This window comes from Panthera pardus, unplaced genomic scaffold (assembly GCF_024362965.1).
Source record: "Panthera pardus isolate Hobbes unplaced genomic scaffold, ASM2436296v1 HiC_scaffold_25, whole genome shotgun sequence".
Classification (NCBI taxonomy): Eukaryota; Metazoa; Chordata; class Mammalia; order Carnivora; family Felidae; genus Panthera; species Panthera pardus.
Genome location: NW_026526821.1, coordinates 29,454,687 through 29,473,762, shown reverse-complemented (window position 1 = coordinate 29,473,762; position 19,076 = coordinate 29,454,687). Strand labels below are relative to the sequence as shown.

Below are 19,076 nucleotides of genomic sequence, written 5' to 3'. Positions count from 1 at the left end.
GCTGGCAAATTAAAAAAAAATCATTTTAAGGGGATTTTTATTCCATATATCCCCATAACTAAAGCGCATTTATAAATTGAACCTATTTTCTTCTTAGGCAATACACTTCCTTGGTAAACAAAATCCAAGTACTGAGCTCACTCTTAAAAATAGGAGGAACCTTAAAATCTCATAATCTCAATATTGCTTAAAATGTGATTAAATTCTTATTACATATATTCTTGTACAGTCATGAATCTGAATCAGTTACTCTTTCACATTAAATTTTTTTTTTTTTTTTTTTAGAGAGTGTGAATAGGGGAGAGGGGCAGAGGGTGAGAGAGATAATCTTATGCAAGCTCCACACTCAGTGGAGAGCCCGAGGCAGGGCTTGATCCCACAACCCTGGACCGTTGGCGGTGGATGGTAACCTGAGCCAGAATCCAGAGTCAGATGTTCAGCCAAAGGAGCCACCCAGGGGCCCCACTCTTTCACATTTTAAAGTGGAATTGCAAAATTAATCTGTTACATACATCAGTATGTTAAATTCTCTTAAATTATAAATACCAAATTAAGTAGATGTTTCCAAAATGTAACAAAATATTAATGCTATGACTGATTTTTTTCATTATTTCTGTACTTAATCCTAAATATTCCCGGGGTTACAGGTGCTTACCTGCTAAAGTAGGGGTTTTCAAGGTAAAGTCAGAATGCATCAATGGATTGCAGAATTAATTTAGACATTCTTGTCTCCTATTAGAAAATAGGATGTGGGGCACTGGGTGGCTCAGTTGGTTAAGCATCCAACTCTTGATTTCAGCTCAGGTCAAGATCTCATGGTTCATAGAATGGAGCCCCACACTGGGCCCTGTGCTGATAGTGCAGAGCCTGCTTAGGATTCTCTCTCTCTCTCTCTCTCTCTCTCTCTCTCTCTCTCTCTCTCTTTTTCTCTGCCCTTCCCCTGCTTGTGCACACTCTCTCTCTTCTCAAAATAAATAAATAAACTTAAAAAAAATCGGAAGAAAGAGAATAGGACATAATAGTAGGTCCTACAGAGGATTGATCTGTAAGACGTTTGCTTCAGCTAAGCATACATAGAAATATGTATGTATGTATGTATGTATGTATGTATGTAAAATCCATATGCACACATGCAAATTTATAGTGTGGGTGTATATACATAAACATACATTTCTATGGATTGAATTCAAGAGGCCTGCGAGTCACCGAGCTGAAAGTTAACCATAGTTTTGAGCTGTCTGGTTATAAAGGAACTGTGGTAGAGCTAACTTACAGAGCTAACTTACAGTGGTTGGCTAACTTACAGAAATGGCGGAAGAGAATAGCACTTCAACTGGTGAAATACACACATGATTAGATGGGATGTGGTGTGACCACTAACACTACTCTTTTGGCTTCCTCACTTCCACCTCTTTGCTTTTTAAATTAAACAAATTATTTTTATTTTTATTTAGTTTTGAGACGGAGAGACACAGTGTGAACTGGGAAGGCGCAGAAAGAGAGGGAGACACAGAATCTGAAGCAGGCTCCAGGCTCTGCGCACAGAGCCTGATGCGGGGCTCCAGCTCACCAAATGCAAGATCGTGACCTGAGCCGAAGTCAGACGCTTAACCGACTGAACCACCACCTAGGCGCCCTTGCTTCTTATTTTTTTTAATGTTTTATTTATTTTTGAGAGAGAAAGAGTGCGAGCAGGGGAGGGGTAGAGAGAGAGGGGGACAGAGGATCCGAAGTGGGCGCATCACTGACAGCAGTGAGCCTGGTGCAAGGCTCGAACTCACGAACCATGAGATCATGACCTGAGCTGAAGTTGGACACTCAAACAACTGAGCCACCCGGGGGCCGCTCACCTCCACCTCTTTAACTAAGCTGTCTCATTGATACGTCATGATCCTGACCTCGATGGGCATCTCTGCAGCATGTGATATTAGAGACCATATCTTCCTTCCCTTTGGGCTGGGTTCATCCCTACCTAGGTTCAGTTCTTTGCCACCAAAGTGGCAAAACTTCTGGCTTCCCCTTCTCTAAGCCATCTTCCTCGCCACTGCCAGAATGATCTTCCTAAGGCAGAGAATCCAATCACGTTCTGTTTGTAGGTGCTCATTGTAGCGTGAAGTAAAGGAAAGATTAAGGGCTTGGTGTCTCAGGATCACCTTGTGGTAGCTCGTCTCCAAAGATGACCACCAGTGATCCATCCCTCCTGGCATTAGGTCCTCGTGTAGTCCTCCCACAAGGAACCAGGCTGGGCCTGTGATTCATTCATTTTAGCCAATAGAATGTGGTAGCAGTGATACTGTGCCAGGGCAAAGCCTCAGCCTTTTGCGTTCTTCGGAGCCTTGAGTTGCCTAATGAGAAATTCAGCCACTCTGCTTGCGAGACCTCGTAGAGAAGGAAAGGCCCTGAGACTTCACGGACAGGTCCAGCTTTCTGAGCAGCTCAACTGAGCCCAGCCTTCCACCTGTCCCCGTCAAGAAGGTAGATAAAGCCATTGTGTGTGTTCCCACCCCAGCCACCATCTGACTGCCGCCACACAAGCAACCCCACACAAGGCCAGCAGAAGAACCACCTGTTGAGCCCCATCTACCCTCAGAATTGTGAGAAATGACGTTGTGGCTCAAAGCCACTACATTTGGGGATGATTTGCCAAGCAGCCATAACCATGAATCAGTCAGCAAACGTGGGTTCATTTGGCTCATTAATGTAAACCTTTCTTTTTGATTCTGCATTCCCTCCAAAGTACTGCTTTCACTGTAGTCTACACATTTTCGGTGTGCAACATTTTCATCGCAATTCAATTCCAAATGTATTCTAGTTTCTTTTATGGATGCTGTGAGGACCCACATGTTATTTGGACTGGTGATAAAGGTCGATGTCCTCCCTGCTTCCTGTTGCTGCTTTCTAAGCGTTATTTCCTCCTCTTTTTCTTTGAAAAACTTTGGCTACCCATCGCTGCCCGGTGGCATCCAGTTATGCACTGTGAGGGCTGTTGCTTACTTTTTGGATAAGGAGGCAAGATGCTGTTGCAAAAATGGGGGGGTGCCATAAGCCGGTGAACTTCCTAACCTCAGATTTACTACCCTGATTGTATCATTTCAGCTCAGTCTTGTAGATCCTGATGTGGTCCTGACCTCTGGCATCCTTATGTGCATGAGGCCCAGGGGACTCCCCTTCCTTCCCTCCCTTCTTCCTTTCTTCTCCAGTGTAGAACCCAACATCGGGCTTGAACTCACGACCCAGAGATCAAGACCCAAGCTGAGATCAAGAGTCAGACGCTTCACCAACTGGGCCACCCGGGCGCCCTGTATTAGGCCCAGGTGATTTCTTTCAGCGTGCAGACACCTTACAGACAGGAAGATGGGCTGGTGGCAAGTGGTGGGGGGAGGGAGCAGAGAAGCGAGCCCAAAGCTACCTCCATTCATCTCAGAAGCCAAACTAAACAACTGAATTCAGCCAGTCTTTTTTGGGCTAGTCTTTGAGGATATAGGTAGGTTTCAAGCTAGCAGGCATCTCGGATGCTGTACGATCCGACGTCTTTTTGCAGAGGAGGAATGAGGATGTTCAGGAGTCAGGATGAGGAATCTGGGTATTCAAGAAGTGACAGCATCAGTGAATTCTTCTATTCATCCAAAAAAAAAGAAAAAAAAAGATTTTAGGGCACCTGGGTGGCTCAGTTGGTTGAGCATCTGTCTCTTGATTTTGGCTCAGGTCATGATCCCAGGGTTGTGGAATCGAGCCCCTGCTGAGCATGGAGCCTGCTTGGGATTCTCTCCCCCACCCCGCCCCCCCTCAGTCACTCTCAAAAAAAAACCAACAAAAAAACGGGAAAAAAGGTTTTTTTGTCCCTATAGCATGCTAGGTATCTTTCTAGGTGCTTTGGAGACAGTAGTAAAGAAACCAAGTCACTGCCATGGCAGAGTTTACATTCTAGGAGGAGATAAAAAAAAATCAAGTAAATGTGTAGTGCAACAATACGGAAGGTTGGAAGGTTGCGTTGTTTTACCCAGGCCCTCAGGGAAGAGGCGGCATCCAGCAGAGATACAATGGTGACGGTGATGCTAACCTGTGACCTCTGACCTCGGAGACTTTATAATCCCAGGAGTGGAGCATCACCAAGGGCTTTAGTGCAATAGTGTGGGAGGCTGACCGGAAGACAACTTCCTGGGGAAGTTCCTGGGGAAGACTTTACAGCTAGAAGAGGTTTTAGGTAGTTACGAGAAGAATGTGTGGGTCATTTAGAGATCGGGGTGGGGTCTCGGCAGATCAAGCTTCTGACTTGGGCTCTCACGGCTCGGCTCGTGGGTTAGAGCCTTGCATCAGGCTCTGTGCTGACAGCTTAGAGCCCGGAGCCTGCTTCGGATTCTGGGTCTCTCTCTCTCTGCCCCTTCCCCGCTCACCCTCCGTGTCTCCCTCTCTCAAAAATAAACATTAAAAAAAAGAAATGTTTGAAAAAAACAAAACAAAACGAGCTATAGGATGGAACAAGAGTGCTGGTTGCCCGGGCATGTTCCAGGTTCAAGCTTTTGTTTATTTATTTATTTATTTATTTATTTATTTATTTATTAAAGTTTATTTTTGAGAAAGAACAAGCAGGGGAGGGGCAGCGAGAGAGAGGGAGACACAGAATCCGAAGCAGGCTCCAGGCTCCAACCACAGAGTTCCAACGCAGGGCTCAAACCCACAAACTGCAAGATCATGACCTGAGCCAAAGTCAGACGCTTAACTGACCGAGCCACCCTGGCGCCCCAGGTTCAAGCTTTAAAGCCATGTGGCACCTGGAGCCTTTTCTTTCTCCCTGTAGATAGAACTGTCCATTCACTGGGAAGAATCATACTCTATAGTATCTATTCCGCTTTCATTTAGCCCAGGCTGTGGCTCACTGTGTCATTTTGGTGTAAGTTAGCCCAGAGTTTTCACTCCTGTCGACACTATTGGGGACCTATGGAAATGGAATATGCTTTTTGAATTCCAGCGCGTAGGGAGAACTTCAGGAAAGGAAATTGCATGAAACAACCTCAAGATGGCAGCACTCTACACTCATTTCTAGAATGGAAAACCCTCACACTGAATTTGAAAGCCTTCCCGGAATTCCTTGGCCCTTTTCTCAAATGTAGAAAGAACCCCTGCAACAGTCTTTGGTAATGAGTTACACATATGAACAATATTTCCACAGACACAGAAGAATGAAAAGCATCCAAGGAAGATCATTGAGTTCATAAATTTTTGATCTTAAATTTTCTTTTAATGTCTGTTTATTTTTGAGACAGAGAATGAGTGGGGGAGGGGCAGAGAGAGGGAGACATGGAAGGCGAAGCAGGCCCCAGGCTGTGAGCTGTCAGCACAGAGCCTGACACGGGGCTTGAACCCTTGAACCGTGAGCTCATGACCTGAGCCGAAGTCGGACGCTTAACCGACTGAGCCACCCAGGCGCCCCTCCAGGATGTTTGATCTCGTCCACGCCTGTGATCATATCTGTTTTTTCTGAGCCTGTAGCACCGTGTTTGACTTACGTGTGTCTGACACGTGTCAACTTGTGGGATCTTTCTAACGGAATTTGGAGCTCAGATTTCTATGGCTCATTTTGCAGACATGGTCCGGTGACAGAGATGTCTGTAATGCTCTGTGTACCTCATCTGCCCCAACCATTATCTTGGGCCTTTCTTCACGCTTTCTAAAACCAATACTGCATCGCAGAATAAATTACCTGGCACAGTGCTGCAGAGAGCTGTCTTTAACAGCAACCCTCAGCACTCAAAAACAAGCCTAACTTACAAAATTGGATGGCCCTCACACCCCTGGTGATTTTGCCTTTGAAGATTGTATTTTAGTTTTGTTCCCTAGGAACAAAAAGGGATAAAGTCCCTACTGACTCTATCCTTAGGTTTTAAAGGTATCTCTTAGAAACAGCACATGGGATTATAAAATATTCATCTGATAATCTCTGTCCTCTATCTGCAGGGCTTGGTCTATTTGCATTTGTTTTGATTGCTGATATATCCTATTTCTCTCATCTTACACGCTTTCTGTTCGTTACATTGTTTGTTGTTGCTTTGCCTTTCTGCCCCCCTCCTTCTCGGAGGTGCTATGAACCTAAGATCACTTTAAATTAAAATTTTCCATATGAGGTTTTGGGAATGCCCAGTTGGTGTGGGAACTGAGATCCTCTGTGTGAGGGTTGCCTTGTGGGTATAAATTCTCAAGGGAGACTTTTTCCTCCTCCACTTTCTGCCAAGGTCAAAAAAGGACAAATGTCCCTTTCTGCAGTGCAGGTTTTGTTCTTATTATCCCTTATAGGAACTTGGGTGTCTCAGTTTTGGGCGGGCCTCTCCCGAGAATGTCTGAAGGGAGTTTACTGAATTGAGGGTCACCAGCAGAGTGGATGCTCTTGGTACGTGGCCCAGCTCCCCTTACTGGCTGGTGCACCATACCCCGGTTTCTGTGAGTATGCAAGCCATGGCGAGATCAGGTGTCTTCCTTGATCTTCCCCAAAGATGTGTTCCTACTTATGTGAGTCTGTGTACAACGACGTTCTTTATGGTCATAGAGCGCGATTATCGGAAATGAAAGGATCTGACTGCAGAAATAACCCCTGACAGATAAAAACCAGTGTCCATTTCATTTTCCCCCAGTAAGAAATGCACAAACAAGGTATCATCAGTAAGACACCAGCCGTAGTTCTCTGGATAAATTGTTAAATAGACTTTCTATTTCAAATCATTCTTAGGTGAGTTGAACAAGGAAAGACAGAGAGGGAGACAGAGGGAGGGAGGGAGGGAGTAAAAAGAAGAAAGAGTGATCTTCATGACTGATGGCTCCTGGATAGGCTGAATCGCAGATAGGACCGTTTTCTAATAACATGCCCCCACTGTAAAGCCACACTGTATCAACAACCCGTGCCTTCTTCCCCTGCCTCTCTCCCTAGCTTGGTGGAAGATTCCTGTTGCTTGAGGGTCCTGGGAACCACCTTAGCTAATTCTCTGATGGACAACTCTCGAAAAAGCTCTAGAGTTTGACCGAAGTCTTGTGACTGTTTGAGTTAGGAAAGCTCCTTTTAAAACACGTTCAAAAATTCTTCGATAACTCCCTTCGAGAGATGGGGCCTAATCTCCTACCCTTGAGCGTGAGCTAGACCTAGTGACTGAGTTCTAACGGATGGAAAGTGGTAGGATTGACGGCGTACCTTCTGAGACTAGGCTATAAAAGGCACGTGGCTTCCTCCTTGCTCTCTCTCTCTCTCTCTCTCTCTCTTGGATCACTTGCTCTGGGGGCGTGGATGGGGGTGGGGACCAGCTGTTGTGTTGTGAGGACACCCCAGCAGATCCCTGGCGAGATCCACATGGGGAGCAATCGAAGTCTCCTGTTAATAGCCAGCAGGGAATGAAACCTCCCGTCAACAGCCATGTGTAGGAACCATCTTGAGAGCAAATCTTCCAGTCCCAGCCAAATCTTCCGGCGCCTGTAGCCCGGCCTGAGATCTTGAGAGATACCCAGAGGCAGAACTGCCCAGGAAGGCCACTCCCAAATGGTTGACCCACAGAAACTGTGAGATACTAAGTGTTGAAGTTGCTAAGTTTGGGGGGTAATCTGTTATGCAGAAACAGACAACAAATACATTCCCTCACATAAAATTGTGCATCCTCAGGACAGGCTAAAGTGTTTGTGGGGCACCTGGGTGGCTCAGTCGTTTGAGCGTCCCACTTGGGCTCAGGGCATGATCTCCCGGTTTGTGAGTTCAAGCCCCGAATCGGGCTCACTGCTGTGAGCAAAGAGCCTGCTTTGGATCCTCTGACTGCCTCTCTCTCTGCCCCTCCCCCGTTTGCACTCTCTCTCAAAAATAAATCTTAAAAAAAAAGGATAGTGTGTTTGTGTTTATAGTGGGTGCTTAGGCATCTGGGTAGCCATTGGGAGCTGGACAGGGATCACTAGGAGGCTGATGACTCAGGCCCCTCTCGTTCCCCTCCCCAGAGGCTGGCATTATCTGGGCGGGTGACTCTGAAGGTCAGGTGTCTGACCTCCCAGTCCTGGGCGGTTGGGTTAGGCAGCCTGGATTCCCATGTCGAGGGGTCAGGTAGGTAGTAAGCTCAGGACCAGATTGTGTCCTCCCAGAAGAAGGCACATGACATACAAGAGTTTGGGATTGAGGGTTGGACCTGAGTTCCACAAACATCTTCGTTAGCCTCGCCCGGAGATAGGGGAAAAAGAACTGATCTGTTTCTCCCCGTCATGTGGTCCCCGTTCCCACTCCATTCCAGGTCACACGTGAAGCGTTGGTGCTGGGTTGGGAAGGGGAAGGAAGTGGGAGGGAACCTGGGACTTATTTTAATTTATAGCTTATGAAATCTCTGTAAAATCTCCATCTCCCCACCAGGACTCTGCCTGACCTCCAAGGTGTGGGGGCTTCTCCTGAAAACCCCTGGGGCCATGGTTGGGCCGTGGGTCGGGGAGAGGACTCCCCTTAGAGCACTCAGAGACCAGGCATGAGATGATTCTGAAGCCACATGGCCTAAGGGGGGCTGGGAACAAGGGGCAGAGGAGGGGAGGAAACCACCCGCAGGATACCTGCGCTGTCAGTGTCCTGGGCTATGACTCGCTCCCTGCCGAGCCTCTGTCCTTGCTGTCGAGGCCTTCTCCGTGGCATGGGGCTCCCTGGCTTATGCCCCCGAGGAGACATTTTGCAGAGAACCACATCGTGATGCTAGCTGAACATCGAATCGCCAGACAAGGCGATTGCATTGCATCCTTTGCAAAACTCCTCAGAGAAACCATCTTCAACATTCCCTAGACTAGATAGTAAGCAGACTATCAAATTCTTTTTAGAATTTGACGCTTGAGAAGGATTTTCTGCCCCGAGCAATCTAAGTCCTCTTCGGTTGGAAGAAACACTTGCTTGTTGCCTTGCTGCTGGAAGGCTCCGATGCATTTTTTGCTGCTTAATGGCCTCAGCTCCCCTCAGGCTGGGTTCCGGGGGAGAACTATCTTCCCACTCACCATGGCTGCACTTTGGCTCATTTACCTTTGTTTTCAGTGCTTTCTTGTACCTTTTATTTAAACCGCCTCATCTCCTTTGGATAGGGCTGACAGTTAGGAATGTGGGCCCCTCCTCTCAGTTAGTAAGGCTAGCAGAAACCAGGGTCCCCATGAAAGGGCGGGCCTACGCCTGCCTACTCCATCTTGTTCTGTGTCCTTCACCTTGACCACACCTCCTCCCCTTGAGCAACGCCCCCCCCCCCCTCACCTGCCTAACAAGACTCGGTCCCTTCCCCAGCCAATCGGCTGAGGCCACAGCCATTACTTCACCAACTGCCCCTGGGCCCCAATAAAACCTTTGTCCTTTTGAAACTCGCTCTCTCTCCCCGGTATCTCACCGCTGCGTCGGGGTGCAGGTAGGGGATTGAGCTCGAGCTAGCTCGAATAAAGGCTCTTTTGCTTTTACATCGGACTCGGCTCCCTGGCGGTATTTGGGGATCACGAATTCTGGGCATAACACCAACATGGGTGCCATGACAGTCTATGGTGATGATCATGGCCCTGGTCCCTCCTCCCAAAGTCTGGAGCCTAGAGAACCATGGTGAGTTCAAGGTCCAGGCTGCCTGAACCAAGATACTAGGAAGGGCAGTTTAGGGGGAGTCGGGAGGCTCAGCTCCCCTAAAGAGTGGATGAAGCCATTGTCTTCCAGTTTTGGTGGCCAACAACTGCCTGAGACTAAGTAATTGAAATTCCCACATTCAATGAGAGGAGAGAGAACGTGCGTGCATGGGTATCGTGTGTGTGTGTGTGTGTGTGTGTGTGTGTGTGTGCATGAGAGAGAGAGAGAGGAAGAGAGAATATCGTTTTGGGTGTGTGAGCTGGCGGGGCCCAAGGATCAGCCCCAGAATGGTGCTTGTGTATCCCCGCTATCAGTGGGGAGGTCTGGGAGCGCTCTTTCCAGAGGCTGACCTCCAAGGATGGGTCTGAGGCCGAGGTTGGCCAGAATCTGGTCTGACACCAGGAGGCCGAGATACGGGGAGGTGCTGGGAGACAGGCAGCGTGATCCTGCTGGCAGAACTGGAGATCTCAGGATCCTGGGCCTTCTTGCCTGCGGTCTGGCTTTGGCTGGCAGAGTGAGGCGTGGTCCCTGGAAAAGGAACCAAGACAAGAATGAGGGCGTGGGAGGATTTGCTTCAGTTGCCTGGTATCGAATCGGAGCCCTTCTGGAGCTGCCCTGCTCGGCCTGTGGATTCCAGTCCCATCTGGTGATGTGACAATGGTCAGGTGGCCCTTAGGTGTCTGGGGGCCACTATTGGGCCTCGGCCTAGCCTTAGCATAAACGGATCTGCTGGAGGAATATGGTCTGCTGGCCGGAGAGCTAGATTTCGAATGTTGGCCTTAAGCTGGACTCCCTGAGCCTGGGTTCTCTTGAGCATGACGTTGGGATGATAATAACAGCCTCCCAGGTGGCTGACAGGGTCACAGACGATGCTGGAAGGGCCTTTGCAACCTGTGTGGCATCATATCCAATTTCTAGTGCTTTTGCTTACCCGTGTCCTTCTCTTCCCCTCACTCTGACCTCGGGGCAGTTGTTGGCACGTTCTTAGCCAGACCCAGTTCCCGGGACACAGAAATGGACTAGGTTCTCAGGGTGGGTGAATGTGGCCTGTGACTGAAGTCCAGGCTTTGCCCAGCCCCACTTCCAGGTGTCCTCTGGCCTCTTCCCCCGGCACCAACCTGATGCGGGTGGAGTCACGGAATGGAAGGAGCCAGCGTCCCTGCGGCTGTCACTTGCGAAGAAAGTGGCCATCGGGTGAAACACCCAATTTGGACTTTACGTGGAGTGAGAAGGAAACTTTCATTGTGTTTGAGTCATTAGTTGTTTGGGCCTGTTTGTTACAGTAACTGGTATCATTCTAGCAAATTCTTCAAGAAGAGAAGCTAAGTGAGGGCAGCGATGGAGGCCATGAGTTTTTCAGATGAAATGCTGGCCATCTTCCTAGGCGCTCCCCCGCCAGCCTACTCCCGCTGATGTGCTCTAGATCACGCTAACTTTTTATTTTTTTTTTATTTATTTTTTTATTTTTATTTTTTTAATTTTTTTAATTTTTTTTAACGTTTATTTATTTTTGGGACAGAGAGAGACAGAGCATGAACGGGGGAGGGGCAGAGAGAGAGGGAGACACAGAATCGGAAGCAGGCTCCAGGCTCTGAACCATCAGCCCAGAGCCCGACGCGGGGCTCGAACTCACGAACTGCGAGATCGTGACCTGAGCTGAAGTCGGACGCTTAACCGACTGAGCCACCCAGGCGCCCCCCGCTAACTTTTTAAACATCAAACACTGCAGTGCTGAGTTACTCAGTACACAACTGAAAGGCCTTTGGATTTGTAACAAAAATTCAAAAAAGTTTTTTAAGTGTTTGTTTTTGAGAGACAGAGGAGGGCACGTGCGTCTGGTTGGGGGTTGGGGAGGGGGAGACGGAGAGGGGGACAAAGGATCCGAAGCAGGCTCTGCCCCGGCAGCAGGTTCGAACCCTGAGATCGTGACCTGAGCTAAAGTCGGACGCTTAACTGGCTGAGCCACCCAGGGGCCCCTGAAAACTCAAATTTGGAGAAGGGCCGGCTTGAAAGCAGCAGCCAGAAGAGCAGGGCGGGGAAGGAGTGGGTAAGAGGGACAGGCACATTGGGACTGTGGGGGCCATGAGACTACCACTGCCAAGCCAGTGTGCGTTCCTTGGTTTCTCATAGAAAACCTTTCGTACATCTATTTTTTCCCCTTCCACACTTAAGTCTATTGGCGCCCAGATATGTCCGTTCCATTTTTTGGTCTCACTTCTGCTGGTGAAATTACAACATAACATCGCATTTACTCCATTTCCTGTCCCATGTGGGAAACTGAGAAGATTTCAAATATTTTCTTCAGCTTTCCGATAAGCTGCCAGCCAGTCACTCTTCTGCATCTCATCCCTGGACACTAAATTTTTCTTTTAATGTTTATTTTTGAGACAGAGACAGAGCATGAGCAGGGGAGGGGCAGAAAGAGAGGGAGACACAGAATCGGAAGCAGGCTCCGGGCTCCGAGCTGTCAGCCCAGAGCCCGACGCGGGGCTCGAACCCACGAACCGTGAGATCATGACCTGAGCTAAAATCAAGAGTCAGATGCTCAAGTGACTGAGCCTCCCACTCGCCCCTAGAATTTACCTTCTTTGGTGAGTTGGAGCTGGGTGGCATTTTTGTAGTTGCCTTTAGCTGTGTCCTCTGAATCTCTGGCTGTGGTCCTGCCTTTGACAGATTTGTGGCTCTTCTCAACTTCACGGAGCTGCAGGAGAAATAATTAGTTCTCAGGGAAATGAGTGTTTGAGGCTCAGAGCCTAGGATGTTGAGACCTAGGGGGACAAGGACTCCGTCTTCAGTTCTTGTCGGTCCTCACCACTGGTTGAAGAGGGACAGCCCAAGACTCAAGTTTGCACAGTATTTGAAGGAACATCTGGCCAGGGGAGGACAGAAACCTCGCCAGTCCTCCATTTCAAGGCTTTCTGGAATCTGGGCAGGAGGATGGTGAGATTAACAGAGGGAGATGCGGATAGGGAAGTGGCTGTGAGGCAAATGAGATTATTCCAGAAGCGGGGGGGGGGGGGGGGGGCAAGGAGCCAGGAGGACAAGGCTCAGAGAGGGTTGGGGTCTGCCCTTTACCATGTGTAGGAGGGGTTTGGGGGCTGGGAGAGTGGAAAACAGCAGTCAGAAGTCAGCTGGTGGAGAGAGGGGGAGGGAGAGAGAAACATTGGCGAGGGGCTTAAGAGACCACTTAGGCCCTGGGCACAAGCACTAAGTCATTTTGACAATATTTTCTCTAGTGTTTATTGTGTTAGCTTTAAACTGTAGGTATTATTATGGGTACTGGTTTTACTGAAATTTTTACTGGTTTTATTGAATTTCTCCTGTTCTTTAGCAACCTCTCCAAATCGAAGGCGTTATTATTGTCTGCCCCCCAAATAGCCTCAGAACATATATGCGTGTTGTTCGATCTTACAAGGCTTCCTGCAATACGGATAGTTTGGGATTTCGTTTAGAAGAAGGCCATGTAGATTGTACAGCTGGGCTCAAAGAGCAAATCAGCAGAAAACAAAAACGTGACATCTGTTTGAGCGAAAACTCCCGACAGACTCACCGCTTGGATTTTCTTTCTCAGCTGGGCATTCGCTCGGGAAAGGCTTTTGGAAACCGAGTTCAGGTAGTAGATGGCCAGGCTGCAAGAGAAAAGTGAGCCTCCTGTCATACCGCAGTCTTGGAAAGTGACAAGAGCTGGACCCCTTCCAGAGGAATCAAGGCCGGCTTCCTGGAGTAGGTCGCCTCTGGGCAGGCTGGAGGGATAGAACACCTACTCTCCTGTCTCCACTTAGTGCGGAGGAGGTTCTGGACACCTCTGCCTTCTGTTTTATTGAATGTGGAAATGACATACACATTTTTAGCTCTCAGAGTGCTCAGTAAAGCCTTCCTTCTTGGAAATCTGAAGAGGTGGGGGAGGGGCAGGGTCTCCTGACCCTGCTTCCTGGGTACCTGCCCTGTGTCAGGCTCCGCGCCACGGGCATCCCACTCCACATCTCAGTGGTCTTCACCCAAACCCCATGAGGTAGAAAGGATGATCTTTTCCAGATCAGCAACCTGGAATGGTGAGACGTTAAGGAGTTTGCCCAAGGTGGCCCCATCTATCAGTTCTTGGTGGAGCCCGCATTTAGCTAAAGCTCTTTTCCACAGGCCTCGAGGGCTGAGAGAGGAGAGTCTGGGCGCTAGGTGCCTGCTCCAAGTTTGCTTGAAAACACAGCTGCCGAAGTCCTGGAGGTCCCTGCTTAGGGAGCACTGTCTTGGGCTGATGGTTTTCAAGGTCCAGCTCCTACCGGCTGCCTAGGCGTCCTTTGAGGCCAGAGCGTGGGCTTCCCTTTCACAGGACCTGAGATCGGGGGGGGTTGTGACTTGGGTGCACCACCTGAGAGGGCAGGGGCCACAAAAGCCGAGGTGCCACCCGGATGGGGTGCTGCGTTGGCCTGTTCCTTGGGGGCTTTCGTGGTTCATCCTTATTTGTCACTTTTCTCCCTGGATTTCAAGCCTTAGCTGCTCTGGCTTGGGTCTTCTAAGCTTTCCCCTCAGGGTGGGGCCCGCTCAGGGCAACTCCAGTCGGCCAGCTCCCTCCCACCAGAGGGGAGGAATCACCTTGTCTTCGGGGCACAGCGTGGGCCCCAGACTGTCATGGGAGCCTCCTGCAGCAGAGACTCAGAGGAGAGAAGGGAGGACAGGCAGGGGGAGCGGAATCTGTTGTGCAAGTCCCTGCTCTGTGCCAGGCCTCACCTTCTCTCCTAGTTAACAACCCATTTATTAGGGAGGAATCGGAGGTGGGAGAGGATGAAATCCTCGTGGGTGGCTGTGTCCCTCCGTCCCCAAATTTAGCACTTCCTGGTGCCACCTGCAAGGGTCAGGCTTGGTGTGTGGGTTCCAGAATTTCCTCAGGCGGTCAAGGCATAGGCCAGGTTGTCACCATCACCCCAGTCCTCTCTCAGGCCAGGGTGAGAGAGGCTGATGTTCCAATCAAGGATGGGAGGAAATACACCTATTTGGGGGAGCACTTCAGCACTATTTAAAAGGACTGGAAACGGGCTCCCGGGTGGCTCAGTCGGTTATGTGTCTGGACTTTGGCTCAGGTCATGATCTCATGGTCCGTGAGTTCGAGCCCCGTGTCAGGCTCTGTGCTGACAGCTCGGAGCCTGGAGCCTGCTTCGGATTCTGTGTCTGCCTCTCTTCTCTGCCCTTCGCCTGCTCTGCCTCTCTCTTTCTCTCTCTCAAATAAATACATACATACATAAAATAAAACAAAATAAAATAAAATAAAATAGAAAGATTGAAGAAACTCATACCCACAATTCCCTACTCCACTTCCCATGGTCTGTCCTAGGGAATCCCTCACATTTGCCCAACGACCACATCTGCAGTAGCAAAAAAGTGGAAACAATCTACCCACCTCTAGGCAGAGGGGTGGATAAACTGTGGTTTAATCATACGGCAGATGGGAGTAGAGTCGTTAAAATGTGTGGTCATGTATTCCCCAAACATAATGTTGAGTGAGGAAAGCTACGCTGGGTGAACCATTCACGAAAAAATTTAAAGCCCAGAAAACAATAGGACATGGCCAACGTGATGAAAATACCAAACCGTGCTGCGTGCAAATGGTTTCGAGAGCGGTTACTGTCGGGGAGAGAGAGGGAGAGAGAGAGAGAGAGGGAGGGAGAGAGCAGGATTAGGTGGGACTTGTGTTATCTGTAACATTTTATTTCGTGGAAAGTGACAGATCTGAAGCAAACACTGCAAAATATTAACATCTGTTTACTCTTGGAATCATGTTCATGGTTGTCTCTACTTTTCTGTAGGTTAGGAATATTTCACAATACATATTTTTTTTATTAAAATTTTTTTTTTAACATTTATTTATTTTTGAGACAGAGAGAGACAGAGCATGAACAGGGGAGGGGCAGAGAGAGAGGGAGACACAGAATCTGAAACAGGCTCCAGACTCTGAGCCACCAGCCCAGAGCCTGATGCGGGGCTCGAACTCATGGACCGCGAGATCGTGACCTGAGCTGAAGTCGGATGCTCAACTGACTGAGCCACCCACACGCCCCTACATAATTTTTTTTAAATGTTTGTTTATTTTTGAGAGAGAGACAGAGTGCGAGCGGGGGAGGGGCAGAGAGAGAGAGGGAGACACAATCCGAAGCAGGCTCCAGGCTCTGAGCTGTCAGCACAGAACCAGACGTGGGGCTCGGACCCACAAACCTTGAGCCAAAGTCTGATGCTTAACTGACTGAGCTACCCAGGTGCCCCAGGAATATTTCACAATTAAAAAAAAAAAGCATGCCAAAAAAAGATTTTTATGAAGAAAAGTGCCCTAATATTTTCACTAGTACATTAAAATTTTTTTTAACCTTTATTTATTAAATTTTTTTTTAACATTTATTTAGTTTTGAGAGAGACAGAGAAACAAAGTGTGAGCTGGGGAAGGGGCAGAGAGAGGGAGACACAGAATCCGAAGCAGGCTCCAGGCTCTGAGCTGTCTGCACAGAGCCCGACGTGAGGCTTGAATCCATGAACCATGAGGCCGAAGTTGGGCACTTAACCGACTGAGCCATTCAGGTGCCCCAACATTTATTTATTTTTGAGCCACAGAGAGAGTATGAATAGGGGAGGGGCAGAGAGAGAGGCAGGCACAGAATTAGAAGTAGGCTCCAGGCTCTGAGCTGTCAGCACAGAGCCCGACGTGGGACTCGAACTCACAAACTGTGAGATCATGACCTGAGCTGAAGTCGAACGCTTAACCGACTGAGCTACCCAGGCGCCCCTCACTAGAACATTGTTGATGACAGTAATTCAAATTCAGGACTCTTGCTTCCCACTTTCTTTTCTCTCTTCCCTCGTTCCTTCCTTGACTATTTGTCATTTACTTCCTATGGCCTAGGCTGGTGTTGGGAGTAGAGAAATCATCAAACCCACCCACTGTCCTCGGGGCTTTCTCAGTCTTTGGGAGGGATAGTGGTGAGACCCAAATGTGCAGGTGCACGGTGTGCCCTGTGGAGAAGTCCTCCGGGGCCCAGCCAGGGACAGGCTGAATCAGCCCTCAGAGACTCAGAGCCCAGAAATCTTTGATATTTCTAGCGAACGTTTAGGAGGGTGCTGCAAAATACTGGCTTGCCCATCTGTATTCCTTGGACCCCGTCTTTCAGTGTGCTCCCCGAAAGACTTATAACTGCCAGTTCCTTCACCTCTGTGCCTGGAGTTTCCCTTCCATTCCCCTGCGGAATCCGTTCTACCCGCGAATGCACCTGACTCAAATGGCTGAGGAAACAACCCCTCTCCCCTTTGATCTCACCCAACCAGTGACCGATGGGTGCTGGTCTATGAAAGCCCCATCCCTCACCCTTGAGCAGGATGACTCAGACACACTGTTCCCCAGAGCACCCCCCCGCCAACCCCCATCCACATTCACATTAAAATCATCCCAGTGATAATGACCTTCCTCCCTCACCAATTAACTATTTGCGTTCGAGTCTTCGTCTTGGGCTCTGCCTCTGGGAAGTGTAGATTAAGTAAGAGGGCAGGAAGGAGGACCCGCCAGGGGAGTCTCAAGGGCAAGGGGAGGGGCCCTGGCTGACTTACAACATCAGCAGGATGGCTGGGATGATCAGGCCAGGGTTGGCGAGGAAAGCAAAGATCTTGCCCAGGAAGGTTGGAAAATCATTTTCAATCGTCTCTTGGATGACGTCATACATTCTGTTTTTCCCACTGTAGAGAGAACACATTACGGGACGTCAGAAAGCTCGCCTGACACACAACTGTGCCCCTGCCCCTGTGGGTCCAAAGCTGCCACTCACCCCTGCTTCCCTGGAAAACCCAGAGCTCTGCTCCAAATGGGCTGCAGGTGAAAAATGCCCCACGAGGAGCTGCCATTTGGCTATGGTTTAGAGCTGGGGCAGAGCCCCGGTTCACCAGCTTCATGCTGGCCCCTTGGTCCCTCAAAACTTCTCAGACCACATGGGTCTCCTGTGTCTGATACCTTCCTCCACAAGATGAAACGGGTTTTCTACGACACTCTCGTGGGAGAAAACTGCCTGTGAGATGTAGCCGTAAGCCCAACATGGAGCTCCCTCTGGACCCCCTGGCTTGGAAACAGTTTTCCAGAGGCTTACGTGATAGACAACCTCATGGTGACTCTCAAAAACACCTACAATCAGTCTTCAGATTATAGTTTCAGGAGAATGGACCACCTGGGACGGGCTCCTGGACAGGTCACAGTGGTAATTTCGATTTTCTTCAAATGCCTAAGAACCTCTACTGGTTCCAGCTCTACTGCTGGAACCTCTACTTCCTCTACTGGAAGTAGACTGACTTCCGCAAGCACCTGCCCAGAAATCATGGTCCACTGCTAGCTTTGGCTGGTCGTTTCAGTGCCAAGACAATGGACTTTAGGGCTTGAAATTCCTGCTTCAAGTCCTTGCTCCTTCATTTATTAGCTGTGGGACACCGTGGATAATTTACTTATTCTCTTTCTTCCTGTGTCTACCTGTTCCCTCGCTCTCCCCATTAGAGCAGTATTGTCCAGTGTAGCTATTGAAAAGAAACTAAACATTAAGTAAAATTAAGTAAAACTAAAAATTCAGGGTTTTAGTCACTCATTTCAAGTGCTCGGTAGTCATGTGACTTGTAGCTACTGTATTTGAAGAGGAGATATGAAATGTTTTCCCTCGCATAGAAAATTTTATTGGACAGTGCTGCGGAGGTTTGATATCTTTGGCCAAGGTACTGACAATTTCTCTTCCCTAGTCGCCTCTTCTGCATAATATAGTATAATAATAACATAGTATAATATGGGATTATAAGTATAATAATAGTATTTGCCCCCGAGGGTAGTTTAGAGGACATAGATATGAATTTATATACAACATTGTGTATGGGACCGTCAGACTGTAAGTGCCCTCCAAAATTTATAGCCAGAAGCTTCATTTTTCTCTTCTGGAAAGTATTGATCAAGGATTGGCAAATAATGGTCTACGGGCCAGATTTGGCTTGTTATTTTCATATGGCCTGAAAATGAAGAATGGTTTTTATGTACTTAAACGGTTGGGGGGGGGGAAAAAAAAGAAGAAGAATATTTTGTGATCCAGAGAAACTGAAGTAGGAGGGGCGCCTGGGTGGCGCAGTCGGTTAAGCGTCCAACTTCAGCCAGGTCACGATCTCGCGGTCCGTGAGTTCGAGCCCCGCGTCAGGCTCTGGGCTGATGGCTCAGAGCCTGGAGCCTGTTTCCGATTCTGTGTCTCCCTCTCTCTCTGCCCCTCCCCCGTTCATGCTCTGTCTCTCTCTGTCCCAAAAATAAATAAAAAACGTTGGAAAAAAAAAAAAAAGAAACTGAAGTAGGAAATTCACATTTCGGTGTCAGTAGGGAAAATGTTATTGGAACACAGCCACGCTCATTCCTTTATATATATAAAGTCTAGGGTTGTTTTTGTGCTACGATGGCAGACGATGAATAGTTGGGTCAGAGACCATTTGTCGCCATCTCAATGCTTAGTGC

At 48.7% G+C, this 19,076-nt stretch overlaps 1 protein-coding gene across 1 annotated transcript in view; it reads right to left on the bottom strand.

Annotated features, from left to right (window-relative positions):
* Positions 1-9,536: 9,536 nt before the first annotated feature.
* TMC2 (transmembrane channel like 2) overlaps positions 9,537-19,076 on the bottom strand; it is a 59,370-nt gene continuing 49,830 nt past the window's right edge. Inside the window, exons 17-20 of the mRNA XM_019462330.2 lie at positions 17,165-17,290; positions 13,134-13,212; positions 12,167-12,284; positions 9,537-10,111 (exon numbers count right to left, since the gene is read on the bottom strand). Of these exons, the coding sequence (XP_019317875.2) occupies positions 9,894-10,111; positions 12,167-12,284; positions 13,134-13,212; positions 17,165-17,290 (541 nt within the window). The 3' untranslated portion in view covers positions 9,537-9,893. The remainder of the gene's footprint in view (positions 10,112-12,166; positions 12,285-13,133; positions 13,213-17,164; positions 17,291-19,076) is intronic.